The 19,309-nt window shown below is 41.7% G+C and overlaps 1 protein-coding gene across 5 annotated transcripts in view; it reads right to left on the reverse strand.

The window, feature by feature from the left end:
• The window catches only part of NEK10 (NIMA related kinase 10), a 554,523-nt gene that overhangs the window by 386,793 nt on the left and 148,421 nt on the right, over positions 1-19,309 (reverse strand). For all 5 annotated transcript variants that reach the window (XM_073678014.1, XM_073678012.1, XM_073678015.1 and 2 more), the window contains exons 13-15: positions 7,801-7,940; positions 6,586-6,647; positions 1,999-2,082 (exon numbers count right to left, since the gene is read on the reverse strand). In XM_073678014.1, coding sequence (XP_073534115.1) covers positions 1,999-2,082; positions 6,586-6,647; positions 7,801-7,940 — 286 coding nt within the window. The remainder of the gene's footprint in view (positions 1-1,998; positions 2,083-6,585; positions 6,648-7,800; positions 7,941-19,309) is intronic.

Raw genomic sequence — 19,309 nt, forward strand, 5'->3', positions numbered from 1 at the left:
TTAGATAACAACATCTCTACTTTGAATTTCCATAACTGATAATTTTCACTATTCAGTTTAGCTACTGAGAATTTCAGTTCTGTGTTACTCATCATCTTTATATAGTCTTACTTGTTTAGAGAGTTGTACTGAAGATATTCTCCTGTTTTTTCTTCTTGAAAGTTCCTGTATGTCCTGCCTGTGTTGAATTCATTGCAATTATATCCAGCTCCTGGGATCATGAATCCCTCTGTCACTCTGTATCTGGATTTATTTCCTTCTGTTTACAGAGTTTATCTGTGTGCTCCGTTATCTGGGGTTATAAACCGGGATCCTGCTGCCTGGGCTTGTAGTGCGGGCCTGTAGTGTCTGGGCCCATAACCTGTCGCAGAGTGCATCTTCTTACAGTCACCACTGTACTTACGAGAGCTTCAATCAGCAAGATATCTTGAGTAAACAGTATTTACTTCATACTGGATAAACATGAGATAAAATTCAGTGTCACACAGTTCGTGTGCTGCTGACATATCACATTCATGAAAGAAAAAAAAAACACAGGAAGTAAGAAACAACCAACAATTGAGAGTTTCCCTCCCCACATTACAGCAAGCATATAACTTTACACACTATCGCCATCTGCTGTCTGGTTAGTATAAAGTCCTCCTTTCATTTATAATAAGTCCTAATCTGTTGCATATGCCAACAGTAAAAAGAAGAGAGAATGCTACACAATGGTAGACATGGCAGTGTTCCAACTTTTTTCAAATGTGTACCTGCCATCAATTTCTAAATGAGTTAATTTTTTTCAAATGAAACGGAGAAATGTCTAACTTTTATCTTCTGATCTGTGCTTTGTTGTGACTAAAATATTGTTATAAGAGGCTTCCAAATCATTGCATTCTTCTTTTCTTTACATTTTACACAGTGCAACTTCTTTTGAATTTGGGATTGTGTGTGAAAATGGTGCAAACAGGGTTTACATTCCATAACACAGGTATGACAATACATAACATCGATTTCAGTGAAAAGAGACTTCCTGTTACTACATAGAGCTTAGAAGGATTCAGCAAGACAGTTTTTAATCACGTGATGCCATAGACCTAATGGAAAACAGAAGAATTAACTGGATTTGAGAGCAAAATGAGCAATTGTAAGTACACAGTGCCATATAATATGATGATTGCAATATATTAAGAGGATAAAAACTTTGATGGAAGGAGGAGTGCTTCTTTGAAGAGGTTGTACACTACTATAGAGAATGCCCCCATCGATTTAAAAGGTTGAAATAAGATTTTTTTTTAAGTATCCTGTGTTGCGATTCTTGCCTTCGAGCGGCGCTGACTGCTGACCCAGCATCACGTGACCCGGCTGCAGTCGGCTCTGGCAGCCGCTGATGTCACGTCAAGTTCCGGATGCAGCCAGGCGTGACCCAGTGACGAGCTCCCTCTGATTGATGGGTTGTGGGCTGGGTTTCATCGCATGTCACAGCCCAGAATCCAGCGCGCGCTTTACCTCTCCTCATTCATTGGGAAAGCCCATCAATCAGGAGGGAGCACATCACTGGGTCATGCCCAGCTGCATCCAGAACTTGACGTGACATCAGCAGATGCCAGAGCCGGCTGTAGCCGGGTCACGTGATGTCTAGTGAGCAGTCAGTGATAGCGCCGATCACAGGCAAGAATCGCAACACAAGGTACTTACAAAAAATCTTATTTCCACCTTTTAAATTGACGGGGGCATTCTCTATATCAGTGGACAACCTCTTTAACCAAATACCAATACACTCTGCATTTCATTTAGGGTTAGTCTAAATATGGAGATTACCAGGCTTTGGTCATTTTTTGTTTTGCAGGGAAATTTTTCAATATTTCTTTCAAAAATAACCCTTTAAAACAATGCCTCTCAGAGGTTTTTCCTTACATTAAGACCTGTATAATAATATTATGTGGTAGGACCCAAACAAAATCACTGGACAATAGCACAATGTGAGCAAAATGTCAACATGGTTTACAATCTTACCTGTAACATTGTACATTTGCTTTTAATACAGTCATGTTGCCTGCTTGGTAAAATCAGCATACCAATAATGTAAACACCATTCTCCTACAGAGGATACAAGAAGACATTTCTCTGCTTCAGAAAACAATAACTTTCAAATAAAAGATTAAAAAACACTTTGTTAGGCCCCCTTCCCATGTACATCTCTCTGGTACGTGTGTCGCCCGCTTTCACACGCACCAGAGACACGTACACAAGCACACCCATTATTATCTAAGGTGCTGCTTACATGTCCATGTTTCCACTATGTGTCCGTGTGAACCCCACAGAGACATGTCGGTTTTTTTATTGACAGCACGGATCACACGGACCCATACAAGTCTATGGGTCTGTGTAAAACATGAACCGCACACGGATGACATCCGTGTGTCGTCCGTGTGACACGTACTGGAATAGAATGCAGAGTAGAAATTACAGATTTCTATGTGTTAAAGATGTGCAGATATATAGGTAGAATATATCACAAAAGTAAGTACACCCCTCACATTTTTGCAAATATTTTATTATATCTTTTCATGAGACAACACTGAAGATATGACACTTTTATACAATGTAAAGTAGTCAGTGTACAGCTTGTATAACAATGTAAATTTGGTGTACCCTCTAAATAACGCAACACACAGCTATTGATGTCTAAACTGCTGGCAACAAAAGTGAGTACACCCCTAAGTGAAAATGGCCAAATTGTCCCAATTAGCCATTTCCATCCCCGGCGTCATGTGATATTAGTTTACAAGGTCTCAGGTGTGAATGGCGAGCAGGTGTGTTAAATTTGCTGTTATTGCTCTCACACTCTCTCTCTCACACTGGTCACTGGAAGCGTGACCAAGCGACTGTGAGGATTGGCAACGTTACTGATGTCACCTCTTTTCAGAGTCGCCAGGTCTCGCATAGTGCTGCGCGACCCGGAAGTGACTGTTGGCAAAGAATGAGAATGAGGCTCCAAAGGCTTTGTACGGAGGATTTTCTTGGACTACGTCGGATTCGCTGGACTATGTCGGATTCGCTGGACTGCATAGAGCTTGTGTGGGAACTTTTTTTTTTAATAAACTAGTGAACGAGGGAAAGTGTCTTTGCTTTATTTCTCTGTGTTTTGTGCGTATGTTCTTTTTAAGTGTCCAGTATTTTTTTGTGTGCGTTTCCTTTTTATTACTGGGTTAATATTGTGAGTGTCCGCAGGACACCTCTCCATTACTAACACCAGGGCTTGATGTCAGCTGTGTTTTTGGACACTTCACAGCTGACATCAACCCCAAGCCCCATTGCCCTGATTGCCAATGCACCAGGGCATCGGGAAGAGCCAGAATTGGAGCATCTCATGTGATGCTCCACTTCTGGGGCAGCTGAGAACTGGTATTTTTCGTTTGAGGGCCCAATAACCAGGGACCTTCAAAGCCTGATAATATCAGCTCTCAGCTGTCTGCTTTACCTTTGCTGGTTACCAACATTTTTTTCATCTGTTTATTAGGTTAATTCATGTACAGTAAGGTACACATGCAAGGCACAAATTATATATCTCACAGATATCCATTTATCCATTTTTTTATATATCTATCTATTTATATGTCTATTTATTATATTTGAACATCTTTAGCACATAAAAATCTGTAATTTCTGCATTCTATTCTGGTATGTGTCACATGGACGGCACACGGATGGTACACACGTGCGGCCAACAGAAAATCACAAGGATAATAAAAACGGACCGTCGTACGCGTACATTTGTTTAAGCGGACATGTGAAGAGAGCCTTAAAGTAATTTTGTCATAAAGGAACATAATCTGTAACCTTTCCTTAATTAGCCATTAAATGGTATCACTTTAGCTACATTTTTTTCCTTCGTTTAGAAATTCCTATAATTGATAACATATCACATTCTAAAGTGCTATTATTTTCAACACTAATCCTGAAAATTGAGCATTTAGACATGACTTGTAGAAACAAAGTCATGTGCAAAGACGTTAGCAGATTTATTTTATAAGTAGTACATGAAAGTAAAAAGATAGAATCTTAAAATTGTCTCGCTAGCTATGGGTAATACCAATATTTTTGATGTGCACATTTTTTAAGAAGTTTGAATATAGTACTTGTGGTAACCTTTATAGGAGACAATATGTGATGTATTGGCAGGCTCTTTTCTGTTTACTTTGCAAATTAAATATTATAAAGTTAATAGAGTTTTTCAGGTTTGAGATGAAAGTTTGCATTCACTCAATTTTGACTGCAAAGATTTGAAGCCTCACAGTGTGCACATTGCACGTTGTCAGTATTTTCCTGTGCTGACGGTGAGAGCAGACCGTCACAAGACCGCAAGTATGTGATTTGCATACATGTAGTCATGGGCTGACTAGACATGTACTCGGCCTCACTCAATTCACTGGTATTGTGCAAGGCTGTGCACATCTAGTCGGAACGTGGCCAAAGGTATGCACATCGCAAACTTGCGGTTACGTGACTGCCCGCTGTCACCGGAGAATCCTGACAGCATGTGATGTGCGCATTGTGAGGAATCATTCGTTTGCAGTCACGTAGACTTGGACAACTCTTATAATCAAAACATTAAAAAAAAAAAAAAAAAAAAGTTTTTCGTAAAATCTTTTATTTCATTCTGTATGTTTTTTTTTAATGTACTAATTAATAATTACCATAAATGGTTTATGCACTCAAAGTTTATGGATCATTTTTAGATTTTTTTAATCTAAATAAGTTCCAAATTGTGCAGTGATTAATTTTCTATTGTTTTACTATTCGAGCTCTGATTTTCTTAATTAAGCCCCAAGTCTCCAGTTAAAATATAAGTGCAAATTTGTAACCTTTTTTTTTTTTGCCATGCATTTAAAACTGAAAAATGAAGAAACAAAGTTTCAATTTTAAACAATACCTTGTAATTATGTCCATAGAACAACTATGCAGTCCTATGTAAACCAAGCTGATACAGATGCTATTCCACGGTTAGACTACAAAAATCTCTATGTGGTCTGACCATGAAGTCACACATACTGAAGTGACTTTGTACACACCAATGTAGAGGTATCTGTGATTAGTGCAGGTCAGTATTATTCATAGATGACTTGTCATATATGTCTTAGAACACTTCTGAACTCTATCATATCTCAGCGATGTTGGTGTGTGAAAGAGAAGGAGAAGGACCAGGTAAACGGGCTAGGGGATTGAGAGAATGGAGGAGAAAGGGGGCATGCTTCACAAGGAAAGCCCACTAATGTCTAATCTTGCAGCTTCATAAGCAAGTATGCTAAGAAACAGAGGAAAAAAAGCTATAATGTGCATAGACACAGATCTAAAAATATTATTTTTCGCTCTAAGAATATTTCAAAATGGAATCTGTCAGTAAAATCACCCCACCCCAAATTGCATATATGGGTTTTCAGATCTTTGATATGTCACTCCATTAACACCTTTACATTGTTATATCTATCTAAATTACTTTTTTTAACTCAAATGCAAATGCTCTGGATGTGACGGAGCACTTTGCAAGCCTCTACCTCCCAAGCTTGTTTTCCCCATCACCAACCACTTTAGCTTGATAGCTAGCTTTCTGTCTGATTTCCTCACCTAGAGCCTGATTTCCACAGATAGTGAGCTATCTAAAAGAGGCTGATGGTTGGTGGGAAAAAAACCTTGAATGGAAGAGGATCTGAAAGTGCTCTATCACACCCAGAGCACTTAACACCTCATTAGTAATTGAATTAAAACGCTGATGTTTAACGAATTCAACAAAGGATAAAAGATAATAAGGCTTTGATGGATTTACATTTCAAAGACCTGCATGCTCATATCTGCAGTTTGGGGAAAGAGTTAATCTTACTGACAGATTCCCTTTAATATAATACAAATTTCTCTACAGGGTTTACTACACCCTTGAAACTTGTCATGTCAAATGTCTGTTTGGCATCTCCAATCTGGGATCTGGGGCGTGCATTGTTTCTGGGGGGAAGGGATTGTCATGTTCTGTATATTTTTTTATTTTTATGTAGTTGTGTTTTAATGGGTTTAATTGATAGAAAATCGCACTCTTACAACCCCTGTAATTCCTTGCGTACCACTAACTTGTGTATTACTCCATGAGAATACGTGTGTCCCTGTTCCTGAATATAAACTAAATCTACACCTATATATCGGTTCCATGGTTTTAATAACATTTCTGCTCATTCCAATTTAAAAAATATATATATTTTTCCCTGACAGGTGCGTATACACAGTCATTTCGATCTCTGTGCTTAAAATGAAGCCGAATAAAATTGTATCATGAAATTATTCATCTACATAATGAAGAAAAAACAAAAGGTGCTCTGTAAATCTAACAGATGTTATATTAACAAGTCACAAAAAAATGTGAAACAGGCGGTTTCTAGCATTCTGGTTTTTCAAATTCAGAATTGACTTTTATAGAAGGAAAGCCATTTGTAACTGTAAAAATGCCTGCTTGTTAAAAAGTGTACTGCATTTATAGAGAAGAGAAATGCATCATTAAAGACAAATGTTTAAAACTGTCAGAAAACATGCAGAGAAATAGGACTATGACTGTACCTGAACTACCTGATGAGCGTTTGTATCATTGAGCACAAGTTCAGTAAGCGCTGCACAGCAAGCTGGAATGAGAAAGAGAAGTTTTTGATGAGACAAAAACACTAATTAGTTACGCAGATTTATGTTAAAAAAATGTTCAGGTCAATTAGAGGGTTACAGTATATTCACATTCAGTTTTTGAAAGTGGATTTTTCGGGCTGAAAAATCCACGTAAACAAAACTGCTTTAAAAACCTAAGGCACCAATGCATCAAATAGTTTGCGTCAGAATTCTGACCTAAAACTGCTTGAAATTTGGCAAAATTTTTATGCAACTCACAGTTACGCAAAAATGTTACGACTTTTGGCATATTTTGAATCTGGGCATACGTTTTTTAGTTTGTTTTTTATGCTGTTTTTGTATGTAGGGCTTTTCTGTTTTGCTTCAATTGATTCTTGATCCAAATTTGAAGCTTATTTTTTCAAGAAAAAACGCTTCAAGGATTGATGTCATGATGCCTCCGCTAAGTGTGTCTGGGAAGCGGTGACTGACAGCTCAGTCACCCAATCTGAGTCTGGGAGGTGCTGAGCTTCTTACAAGTCTTCCTTGTTCCAAGTGATTACCCAGCTACTTAGCTGAGCTGTTGGTTCTAGATCTATGCCAGACTTGGCATCTGCTCAGTGGATTGCCTTGTATTTCTGTGCTCTGTTTATTGATCTATTGCTGCCTGACCTTGGACCTCATTCTTACAGTCCATTTGCCTAGCCCCTTTGCTCTGATCCGCTATGTTCCAGGTATTCTGACCTCAGACCGTGACCTGACTTAGCCTTCGTCTTTCCCCTTTAGTTTACTACGTGCTCTCTTGGCATCTGACCCCGGAACGTTTGGCTACCCTGCCTCACAGCTTGTCCGTGAGTAGTGACTAGTGCTGAGCGAATTTGTTCAGCATTTCAAATTCGGGTTCGAGTTCGGGGTTCCGGCTTGTTCACGCAAAAAAAATCGGCTCCACCCATGAACATCCCAGATTTGACACGCTGATTTACAATATTGTGTAATTTCTCAGCATTACATACCTGCCCATTTGTTTTTTATTCTGAAAATGTACAAACCTTTAAGATAGGAAAAGGTCACCTTCAAGGTGACAAAAACTTCTCACACAGTTTTTCACTTTTTTCAACATTAGTTTTTGTCTACTACTCATTGCTCATTCAATATATACATGACAAATAATGTTACCCGCTTGAAGTGAAAGGGTATTTTCTTGTATTTCTCTTGGGCTCAAATCTTCAGATAAGTAAAGATGTCGAATTCGGCCTGCAGCATTTGCACTTGACAAGCTCCCAATGGAGGAACGATCAGAAACTAGATACTGTTCCCTGGAAGAATGTAAAAGTGATAGATTACAAATGATGTGATGCTCAGCAAGAGCGTTTCTATGACAGTATGTAATGAATCACTGACTGTTTCTGTGCAGATGTAAAAAGTTAACATTTCTTATATTTTCACATTTGAAAAAAGTCAAGAATTACTGAGCTTAATTTGCTATGCTTTACCAAGATCCGGCTATACTATGTAGCTGCTTCAAATAAACACAATTATGGTAGATGAATTGCCAACTAAAGTAAAAATGCAGAAGGAAGGATAATATATATTTGTACTTGTAGAAACCTTATCTTGATCTCTTTTTTTCCTCTATTCAAAGCTGATACGATACAGTATTTAACATTATCTGCTTATGAGTACTTATACTAAGCTTTTCCATCACTATTTGATCCCTAAGTCATCTTAAAGGGGTTGCTCACTACTAGGACAACCCCTTCTTGATCTAAATGTTTGGCCCCGATAAAATAGAAAAGCTTATACTCACCTTCCACGCCGGTGCCATTCCAGAGATGTCGGCACTCGTGGTTCCAGGGCTCCTGTGCGGTTGTTGTACTTGGGACTCAGTTGTGTGCTCCCCTCAGTTGTTGTGACACGTAAGCCCGGCGCCCAATAAGCGCTGGCATCACTGTCTTCGCCTTCTGTCGAATTGAACATGAAGAGGAAGTACGGACTGCAGCTGATCTTTGACTTCCTCTTCATGTTCAATTCAATTCATATGAAGGTGGGGACAGTGACGCCAGCGCTGATTGGGCGCTGGGCTTGCATGTCACAACAACCACAAGGGAGCCCAGGGACGGCGAGTGCTGACACCGCTGTAACGGCGCCGGAATAGGAGGTGAGTGTAAGCTTTTTTATTTTCTAGGGGCAAAGCGTTGGTCCAAGTAGAAGTAGTGGACAACTTTTTTAATTGCTTTTCTTACCTGTGTTGCTCCTTTGAGCGCATCTCTGTGTGGGTCTAGGCTTCATGACCTTGCAATTTTTTGTTTTTTTAGTTTTTGTTTTTTCCTCCCGTTATTGAAAGAGCCATAACTTTTTTATTTTTCCATCAATATAGCTGCTTGTTTTTTGCAGGAGAGTTGTACTTTTGAATTACGCCATTGATTTTACCATATAGTGTACTGAAAAATGAGGTAAAAAATTCCAAGTGCGGTGAAATTGCAATTGAAGTGCAATTCTACAATTGTTTTGGGGTTTTTTTATTCATCATGTTCACTAAATTATAGAATTAACCTAGGAATATGATTCCCAAAGTAGGAATATGCAGATACCAAATGTATAGGTTTGTTTTTTTTTGTTTAGGTGATGAAAAAAATTCTGAAATTTCTCAATTTCTGATACCCGTAACGTTCTCATTTTGGGGCTGGCTGAGGGTTTACTTTTTGCGCCCTGAGCTGACTATTTTATGGATACCATTTTTGGGTAGATACAATGTTTTGATCGTCTTTTGTTGCAATGTTGCGGCGGCCAAAGAAAAGTAATTCTGGCGTTTTGATTTATTTTCTCATTATACCATTCATCGATTTGATTGTTTTTATATTTTGATAGATCAGACATTTCTGAATGTAGCAATACCAAATATGTGTATTTTTAATTTTTTTTTATTGTTTTGCTTCAATGGGGCAAAAGGGGCGCGATATGAACTTTTGTGCTTTTTTATTTGTTTCTTATTTTTAAAAACGTTTTTTTTCACACTTTTAACTGACTTCAATAGTCCCTTTAGGAGACTTGAAGCTGCAATCGTCCGATCGCCTGTACTACACATAGCAGTGCACTTAAATCAGCCATCAAGTGCAGGGAAAGATGTGGGCTCAGCGTTGGAGCCCAGATCAAAGGCAGGGACATAACCTTTGACCTAAATATAAGTCAAAGGTCGTGAGGAGATTAAAGGGAACCTGTCACATGAAAAAGTGCCATTAACCTGCAGAAACTGAAAGCCGAATGCTGCCAAGGGAAATAAAGCTCATTTCCTCCTGTCGGCGGGGGTCTAAGGCCAGGCAAGTTCAGAACGCTATTAACCTGCATATTAATAGTAATAGCGTTTTTTCATGTGACAGGTTCTCTTTAAAGATCATTAGCCTTTATATCTTTGTTCATGCCATTGATACACGCACTGTGTGTCAGTTTATAAATTTGTTCCGCTGGGTTCGGTTCGCATGCGCCTTCAAACTGAACACGTGATGTGTGTCGCCTTTTCCTACCATCTGATGCTTCACATGAAACGCATTCCTTCGTGCACAATGTTTCTGCGCATTCATACCATTTATTTCAGGACGCAGCACTTTCCATATGCTCTATGAACTTCACTATTAATTACTTTGGATCAGCCGGCTGTCTTGTATTCTCCCGACACGTCTCATAATCATTATCTTGATTGATATTTTCTGAATTTGATCTTCCTGATTTGAACCCTATTGAAGACACATCTGACCATCGCATCACTATACCTTTGAGGAAGCCACGAATGTGTGGCGAAACGCGTGGGGTGGGGGGGGTTCTTCCCCTCTCCTCCTGCCTGTTTCATCTTTGGCCCAGGTTATGTGCACACAACACTCATTTTTTTCCATTTTACCAGTGGTTGATTCCCACTTGCTTCATCTGCTTATTGCTTTCTTCATTGATTCATTATTTAGCCATGACTGTATATACTTCTGGTCAGTTGTGTATAGGTAAAGCACTTTTACTTTATAATATAACTTTTCATCATAACACACTTAAATCATGTATTTTGCTTTCTTTGAGGGTATTTGATCTGTGCATATTGGTTTGGGGCAACTTATCTTATGTACTCTAATACATTCATTGGCAGTTAGAGGTTTTGGGGTTTTTGGTTCATAATAACCTTATTGTGATCTTTTTTTATACATTGGTTACATTTTCAAATGTTTTTATTTTTGTTCTGAGTCTGGTTGAAAATAAACTTTACAAATATAATTTTTTTATAAATGACCTTTTGTATGTACCTTTTCTCGCTATACTATACTACTAGATTTAAAGCTACATATGGGTCAGACTTGACAATTAGCACAGTGCAAATCAATTTTTGCCTGAGACCGGAAGTAGTGCCTGCATGTCAACAAAGGGTTACATGACCCACCCTGAGATGCGCTCATACAAGCAGCGCATGTAATGGAAGTACGGTATATTAGAAAAGAGATTGTAATAAAAGTTAGGACATATGAAATGGCTCCAAATAGTAGTGAAAAAACATTTTTATACAAATTTCTCCACAGAATGGTGGGTAGCAAATATCACTATATTACATACTGTACATGGTCTAATATTCTGTACGATCTGTGTTTGTGTCATAATTGGGTATAAGAATAAACAGTTCAAGCCTTCTGGATGTAGCTACTCACCCAAGGTCATGTATATGTTGACAATCTTTTTTCCTCGTTTTTGTTCTTTGCGTGAATTAAAGTACTATAGTCTAGTTGGGCCATTTCCAACTGGGGTGCCTTTGAGCTACAGACCCTAAGCGGGTTTTTGTGGTATTTCAGGCCCTGAGGACTCATGGCATATTCAAGGGCGATACAAACCCCATTCTGGGCCCCAGGGGGTAGTGGATATTAAATTGCATTATGGACCCAATGTATTAAAGATTTACGTCAGAATTCTGGCTTATAAAGCTTTGAAAGTTCTCAAAATTTTGGCACAATGCGAAGATACGAAAAAATGTAGTGACTTTCTTCGTTTTCAAGCCATTTTCTCCTGGCTTCGGCAAAGTAGGCAGAGCTGGGGCGGGACGGGGGTCTGGCGAAACCAGCTGGTCAAATTCATGACAAGTGGCAGCGTTACTTATGCCACAAATCTTGCCCAAGTCCTTCGTGCCTTGCCTGATTCATTAAAAAAGGTGTGTGCCTCCCAATGAATCAGCTGCCTGGCAGTCTATCCCACCGTTCGTCAAGATCGGGGTGAAAAACACTGGTCTTGATGAATCGGGGCCTATGTGCCATATTTATCAAAACTGTCTAATTCTTAGACAGAGCAAACTATGCTAGATTTATCAAAGTACTTCCGTCTGAGTGATGCATCTGTCTCATTTTAAGACTGTCTAGTCTAAGCTTACACCATCTACAGTGGGTATGGAAAGTATTCAGACCCCTTTAAATTTTTCACTCTTTGCTTCATTGCAGCCATTTGGTAAATTCTAAAAAGTTCTTTTTTTTTTCTCATTAAAGTACACTCTGCACCTCATCTTGACTGAAAAATAACAGAAATGTAGACATTTTTGCAAATTTATTAAAAAAGAAAAACTGAAATATTACATGGTCATAAGTATTCAGACCCTTTGCTCAGTATTGAGTAGAAGCACATTTTTGAGCTAGTACAGCCATGAGCCTTCTTGGGAATGATGCAACAATTTTTTCACACCTGGATTTGGGGATCCTCTGCCATTCTTCCTTGCAGATCCTCTCCAGTTCCATGAGGTTGGATGGTGAACGTTGGTGGACAGCCATTTTCAGGTCTCTCCAGAGATGCTCAATTGGGTTTAGGTCAGGGCTCTGGTTGGGCCAGTCAAGAATGGTCACAGAGTTGTTCTGAAGCCACTCCTTTGTTATTTTAGCTGTGTGCTTAGGGTCATTGTCTTGTTGGAAGGTGAACCTTCGGAAAATTCTGAGGTCCACAGCACTCTGGAAGAGGTTTTCATCCAGGATATCTCTTTACTTGGCCGTATTCATGTTTCCTTCAATTGCAACCAGTCGTCCTGTCCCTGCAGATGAAGAACACCCCCATAACATGATGCTGCCACCACCATGTTTCACTGTTGGGATTGTATTGGGCAGGTGATGAGCAGTGCCTGGTTTTCTCCACACATACCGCTTAGAATTATCACCAAAAAGTTCTATCTTCGTCTCATCAGACCAGAGAATCTTATTTCTCATAGTTTGGGAGTCCTTCATGTGTTTTTGAGCAAACTCTATGCGGGCTTTCATATGTCTTGCACTGAGGAGAGGCTTCGGTCGGGCCACTCTGCCATAAAGGCCCAATTGGTGGAGGGCTGCAGTGATAGTTGACTTTGTGTAACTTTCTCCCATCTCCCTACTGCATCTCTGGGGCTCAGCCACAGTAATCTTGGGATTCTTCTTTAGATCTCTCACCAAGGCTCTTCTCCCACGATTGTTCAGTTTGGCTGGATGGCCAGGTCTAGGAAGACTTCTGGTGGTCCCAAACTTCTTCCATGTAAGGATTATGGAGGCTACTGTGCTCTTAGGAACCTTGAGTACTGCAGAAATTCTTTTGTAACCTTCGCCAGATCTGTGCCTTGCCACAATTCTGTCTCTGAGCTCCTTGGGCAGTTCCTTTGAGCTCATGATTCTCATTTGGTCTGACATGCACTGTGAGCTGTGAGGTCTTATATAGACAGGTGTGTGCCTTTCCAAATCAAGTCCTATCAGTTAATTAAACACAGCTGGACTCCAATGAAGGAGTAGAACCATCTCAAGGAGGATCACAAGGAAATGGACAGCATGTGACTTAAATATGAGTGTCTGAGCAAAGGTTCTGAATACTTGCAACCATGTGATATTTCAGTTTTTCTTTTTTAATAAATTTGCAAAAATTTCTACATTTCTGTTTTTTTTTCAGTCAAGATGGGGTGCAGAGTGTACTTTAATAAGAAAAAAAATGAACTTTTTAGAATTTACCAAATGGCTGCAATGAAACAAAGAGTGAAAAATTTAAAGGGGTCTGAATACATTCCGTACCCACTGTATTAGTTGGCTTGCTTTGCACCAGAAATGTGTGCCACAATAAAGAGAGAAGATAGTGTTGCTTTGTCTTGTGAAGGAAAGCTAAACCTTGGATTGTTTGTTCCTGAAGTTGGCGGTTACCCATAGCAACAAGGACGGTGCCATACGTTATGTTTTGTTTTTCCTGTTAGGCAACAGATCCACCGCTGGGCATATCACCGTGATAAACCCCCTTCCCCCCAAATGTTTGACCTGCTATACCTCATCCAAAAGTGGTCACAGTCGGAGTCCTCTACCCTAGCGCAGATGGTGGAGCGAGTTGTAATGAACCGGTTCATACACTCCCTTCCAAGCCTGATGCAGACTTGGTTGCCCAGGGAGATCCCCGGAATGCCGATGACTTGGTCGGACTTGTCAAAAGGTATCAGGGGGTTGACGGGTCCGGGGGGGGAGGCAACCAATTCCATACTGAGGGCGGAAACTAAAAAGGGGTGGGGCATCCAAAGTCCAACGGGGCGGAAGAGGTTATGCCAAGGCCTTCATCGGGGATCTGATTTTCTGGAGATGTCACGGCCCAGGTCATACAACAGCTCATTGTCTCCTGATCACCAAGCAAATGGACTGTAGCATGGGATGCCGGTGTTCCTTCTACGCATATCCAGCTTGTAGTGTGGACTGTCCATCCGGCAAGGAGCCCCAAGCTTTTCCTGTTATACTGAATGGCCTGCAAATGACTGGACTACTAGACTCAGGGAGTTTGGTGACCCTTGTGAGGGCCACACACCCTCTCCAATTGATCCCTGGGAAGAAGGTGGGTGTCTGCTGCATTCGCAGGGATGCTAAACACTATACGGTGGCCAGAGTGGTCATTGAAACGGCCCGAGGTGCTGAGTCCCATGAAGTCGGTGTGGTCCCGGATTTGTTGCACCCAATCATCATAGGCCGGAACTTTGTGTTGTTTAGGGACTAATGGGGGAGGGGAGGAGACCTGGATTACTCGGGTAAGAAACGGGTTGGCCCTAAAAAAGTCTCACCAACCCCAGAGTCTGACGGGTTTCCCATGCTGGGAAAAGAGGCAAACTAGTATTCCTTGAGAGATACATTCCTGAGATAGGGGTGACCAGAGAAAATTTGGGGTTCACCCAACATAGAGACCTATCGCTAAAAGAAGTGTTCAATAAGTTAACCATCATAAAACGGCATAGTACAGGAGTCAGGGGCTGACATCAGGTTTCCCTATTTTATGTTGAGTGGGGACTTATTGTTAATAAAGTGAGGGAGGAGATATTGGAGCAGTTGTTGGTACCAGAACCCTATAGACAAGGGTATAGTGTAGAGCCCATTCACGTGTCTTAGATGACCATCTGGGGGTGGACAAAACTCAAGAATGAGTCATGCAGAGGTTCTATTGGCCCAGATGTGACAGAGAAATCCTAAGCTATTGCAAGTGCTGTCTCACCTGCCAGTTACCTGCTACTCATGCCGATATCCATCAAGGCAGGGCAGCAGAGGGATCCCATTGAAACTCAATGTGGGATGTGCAACAACAACAGGAAACTAAATGTGATGTCGAAATGTGATGCATATCCAATGCATCGCATTGATGATCTCGTAGAGAAGTGAAGGTCAGCCAGATACATCACCACCCTGGACCTAACGAAAGATTATCCCCAAATCCTTCCCTCTCAAAGTGCAAAGGAGAAGACGGCCTCTTTAACACCTGAAGGTTGCTTCCAGTATACCAGAATTCCATTCCAGCTGCAAGGAGCCCCAACTCCATTCTGAAGGGCCGTGGACTGGACCTTAGCCCCTCACAAAAAGTACCTCGATGATATTGTGATATTCAGCCCAGATTGGGGAAGTCATCTGCAGAAAGTCCAGGCCGTGATGGCTGCGCTGAGGAAAGTGGGGTTTACCATAAACCCAAAGAAGTGTACCATCCGGAAAAAGAAGGGAAAATACCTGGGCTACATTGTTGGAAGAAACAAAGTAAAGCTGCAAGTGAATAAGGTGGAGGCAGTCCAAAATTGGCCGAAACCGATCTCCAAGGAACAGGTTCGGGCATTTCTGGGAATGGTGGGATACTATGAGCGGTGCATCCCGAATTTTGCCATGATAGCCGCACCCCTGACCAACCTTCTTAAGGGCACGAAGACTGTGATGGCCAAATGGTCTCTTGAAGCAGAGATGGCATACCAAGAGTTGAAACTCAGGGCTAATGGACTTCAACTTTCATGTGGAACACAGGTCTGGGAAGCTACACGACAACACAGATGCCCCGTTTAGGCTTCCCTGTTTGGCGACTGAAGGTGCCAAAACCTATGGCTTTGGGCAGAGGGGGGGGGATATGGGACAAGGTCACTGGCAAAGTACCGGAGAGGAGATTGAGATTGTTAGCTTCAGTGATATCAACATAGAAAAAGTGTTCCAGCACACGAAGTATAGAAAGGGGTTAATCAGCTATCTTAGTGCTAGGGTGATTAAACACCTGTAGAAGGGGGTAACTCAGAGGATAAATTCCCAACCTTTTAGAGCATTTGTGTGTGGGGTGGGCCTGGAGGTGGAAGCTCTGAGCTGTTTTGTCTTGTGAAGGAAAGCTAAACATTGGATTGTTTGATCCTGAAGCGGGCGGTTACCTGTAACAACAAGGACGGTGCCATACGTTATGTTTTGTTTTTCCTGTTAGGCCGGGAAGGTCGAGTTTGCTTTTGCTAGCATTGCCGTGGTTTATGCAGTGCTCTTAATAAACCACAGAAGATTTAAAGAGACAGTGTTCCTGTGTTTACCTCTATGTGCAGCCAAGTAAGCCGATCTACTACAATATATATTATATTCAGGAGGCACAGTATATGGATTTTATATTCAAGGGGCACAGTATAGTGACTTTATAGTGAATTAATTTTACATTCTGGGGGCATAGTGCAGTAATAATATACTCAGGGGTCACAGTATACTAATTTTAAATTTACAAAACAGAGTACCGTATATACTCACGTACAAGCTGACTTTTTCAGCACATTTTTTATGCTGAAAAAGCCCCCCTCGGCTTATACTCAGGTATATACTTATATGTACTGTAAGGCAGCGCTAGTCATCATACTGGGGGATACTCGCTGCACCGGGTAAATTAAGCACACGTGCAATGTCCTTCCGGTATTTTCTCAATACAGCAGTTTATTATGTTATCATAAACCGCTGTTCACACACATAATGTCCATCTTAGTTTGTCACCGGCATGTTTACACACTTAACATCCGGGAGTCTCTCAAATAGCAGACAGGCCCAATTGGCCCAGGACACAGCCTTCAGCAAGGTAATACTATAGCAATGTCCATAACACAGTCCATGTAACAAAGTGTATTACCTTTGCCGGGTTTAGTTGCTGCAGTCCCTTTAATCCGCCACCACTGTGGCTTTGTGGCTTCCCAGGTAGGGGTCTCTAGCCGTCGTCCCGTCTAAGGCTACTGGAATGTTTCACTCACACACATCCAGTCTGCACCTTTCCGGACTCTTCACCAAGCCTCTGCCTTCCAAGGCCACTAGCATCCACTCACAGGATCCAGTCTCAGCCTTTCAGGCTGCCAGGCTTCACTCAGCCTCACTAGGCAGAACGGTGTCCCACACACATGGGGAACAGGCCTCATGTCTCTCACACCGAACACACCTGTCTCCAATTACCGGGGTTTATATATCCTGTGCACACATACACCCATACTGACAGGACCTTGCTGATGTCACAGTCATGTGATCAGTCAGCTGTGTGTATAGGTCCTGTGTGCTGTCCCAGTCATGTGTACAGACCTTTACTGTGCATACAGGACCTGTGTGATGTCACAGTCATGTGACCAGTCAGTTAAAGGGGAAGGTACATGGTCAGGTAAAACACATCCTGGACCATTTACAGTAATGCTAGCAAGCTGCTGCATTACAGTACTTATATATATATATATACTGCTCAAAAAAATAAAGGGAACACTTAAACAACAGTATATAACTCCAAGTACATCAAACTTCTGTGAAATCAAACTGTCCACTTAGGAAGCAACACTGATTGACAATCAATTTCACATGCTGTTGTGCAAATGGAATAGACAATAGATGGAAATTATTGGCAATTATCAAGACACACTCAATAAATGAGTGTTTCTGCAGGTGGGGACCATAGACCACATCTCAGTACCAATGCTTTGTGGCTGATGTTTTGGTCACTTTTGAATGTTGGTTACGCTTTCACACTCGTGGTAGCATGAGACAGACTCTACAACCCATAGAAATTGCTCAGGTAGTGCAGCTCATTCAGGATGCACATCAATGCGAGCTGTGGCAAGAAGGTATGCTGTTTCTGTCAGCGTAGTGTCCAGAGGCTGGAGGCGCTACCAGGAGACAGGCCAGTACACCAGGAGACGTGGAGGGGGCTGTAGGAGGGCAACAACCCAGCAGCAGAACCGCTACCTCCGCCTTTGTGCAAGGAGGAACAGGAGGAGCACTGCCAGAGCCCTGCAAAATGACCTCCAGCAGGCCACAAATGTGCATGTGTCTGCACAAACGGTTAGAAACCAACTCCATGAGGGTGGTATGAGGGCCCGACGTCCACAGATGGGGATTGTGCTCACAGTCCAACACCGTGCAGGACGCTTGCCATTTGCCACAGAACACCAGGATTGGCAAAGTCGCCACTGGCGCCCTGTGCTCTTCACAGATGAAAGAAGGTTCACACTGAGCACATGTGACAGACGTGACAGAGTCTGGAGACGCCGTGGAGAGCGATCTGCTGCCTGCAACATCCTTCAGCATGACCGGTTTGGCAGTGGGTCAGTAATGGTGTAGGGTGACATTTCTTTGGAGGGCCGCACAGCCCTCCATGTGCTCGCCAGAGGTAGCCTGACTGCCATTAGGTACCGAAATGATTTCCTCAGACCCCTTGTGAGACCATATGCTGGTGCGGTTGGCCCGTAATTCCTCCTAATGCAGGACAATGCCAGACCTCATGTGGCTGGAGTGTGTCAGCAGTTCCTGCAAGATGAAGGCATTAAAGCTATGGACTGGCCCGCCCGTTCCCTAGACCTGAATCCGATTGAGCACATCTGGGACATCATGTCTCGCTCCATCCACCAACGTCACGTTGCACTACTGTCCAGGAGTTGGCGGATGCTTTAGTCCAGGTCTGGGAGGAGATCCTACAGGAGACCATCCGCAACCTCATCAGGAGCATGCCCAGGTATTGTAGGGAGGTCATACAGGCACGTGGAGGCCACACACAATACTGAGCCTCATTTTGACTTGTTTTAAGGACATTACATCAAAGTTGGATCAGCCTGTAGTGTGTTTTTCCACTTTAATTTTGGGGGTGACTCCAAGTCCAGGCCTCCATTGGTTAATAAATTTGATTTCCATTGATGATTTTTGTGTGATTTTGTTGTCAGCACATTCAACTTTGTACAGAACAAAGTATTCAATGAGAATATTTCATTCATTCAGATCTAGGATGTGTTATTTGAGTGTTCCCTTTATTTTTTTTAGCAGTGCAGTATATACCGGCTGTGGGGGGGTTTCGTGTGCCCGCTGCTAAAGAATATGAATATTCACTATTTTCCATACCCATGGGAGTGGAGAAGAGTGCATATTCATTTTCTTTAGTGGTGCACACAGTCAGCAGTGGCGCAGCTCCTGCT

This window comes from Phyllobates terribilis, unplaced genomic scaffold (assembly GCF_046119375.1).
Source record: "Phyllobates terribilis strain yellow unplaced genomic scaffold, ASM4611937v1 Scaffold_4__5_contigs__length_816908805, whole genome shotgun sequence".
In the NCBI taxonomy this organism is placed as follows: domain Eukaryota; kingdom Metazoa; phylum Chordata; class Amphibia; order Anura; family Dendrobatidae; genus Phyllobates; species Phyllobates terribilis.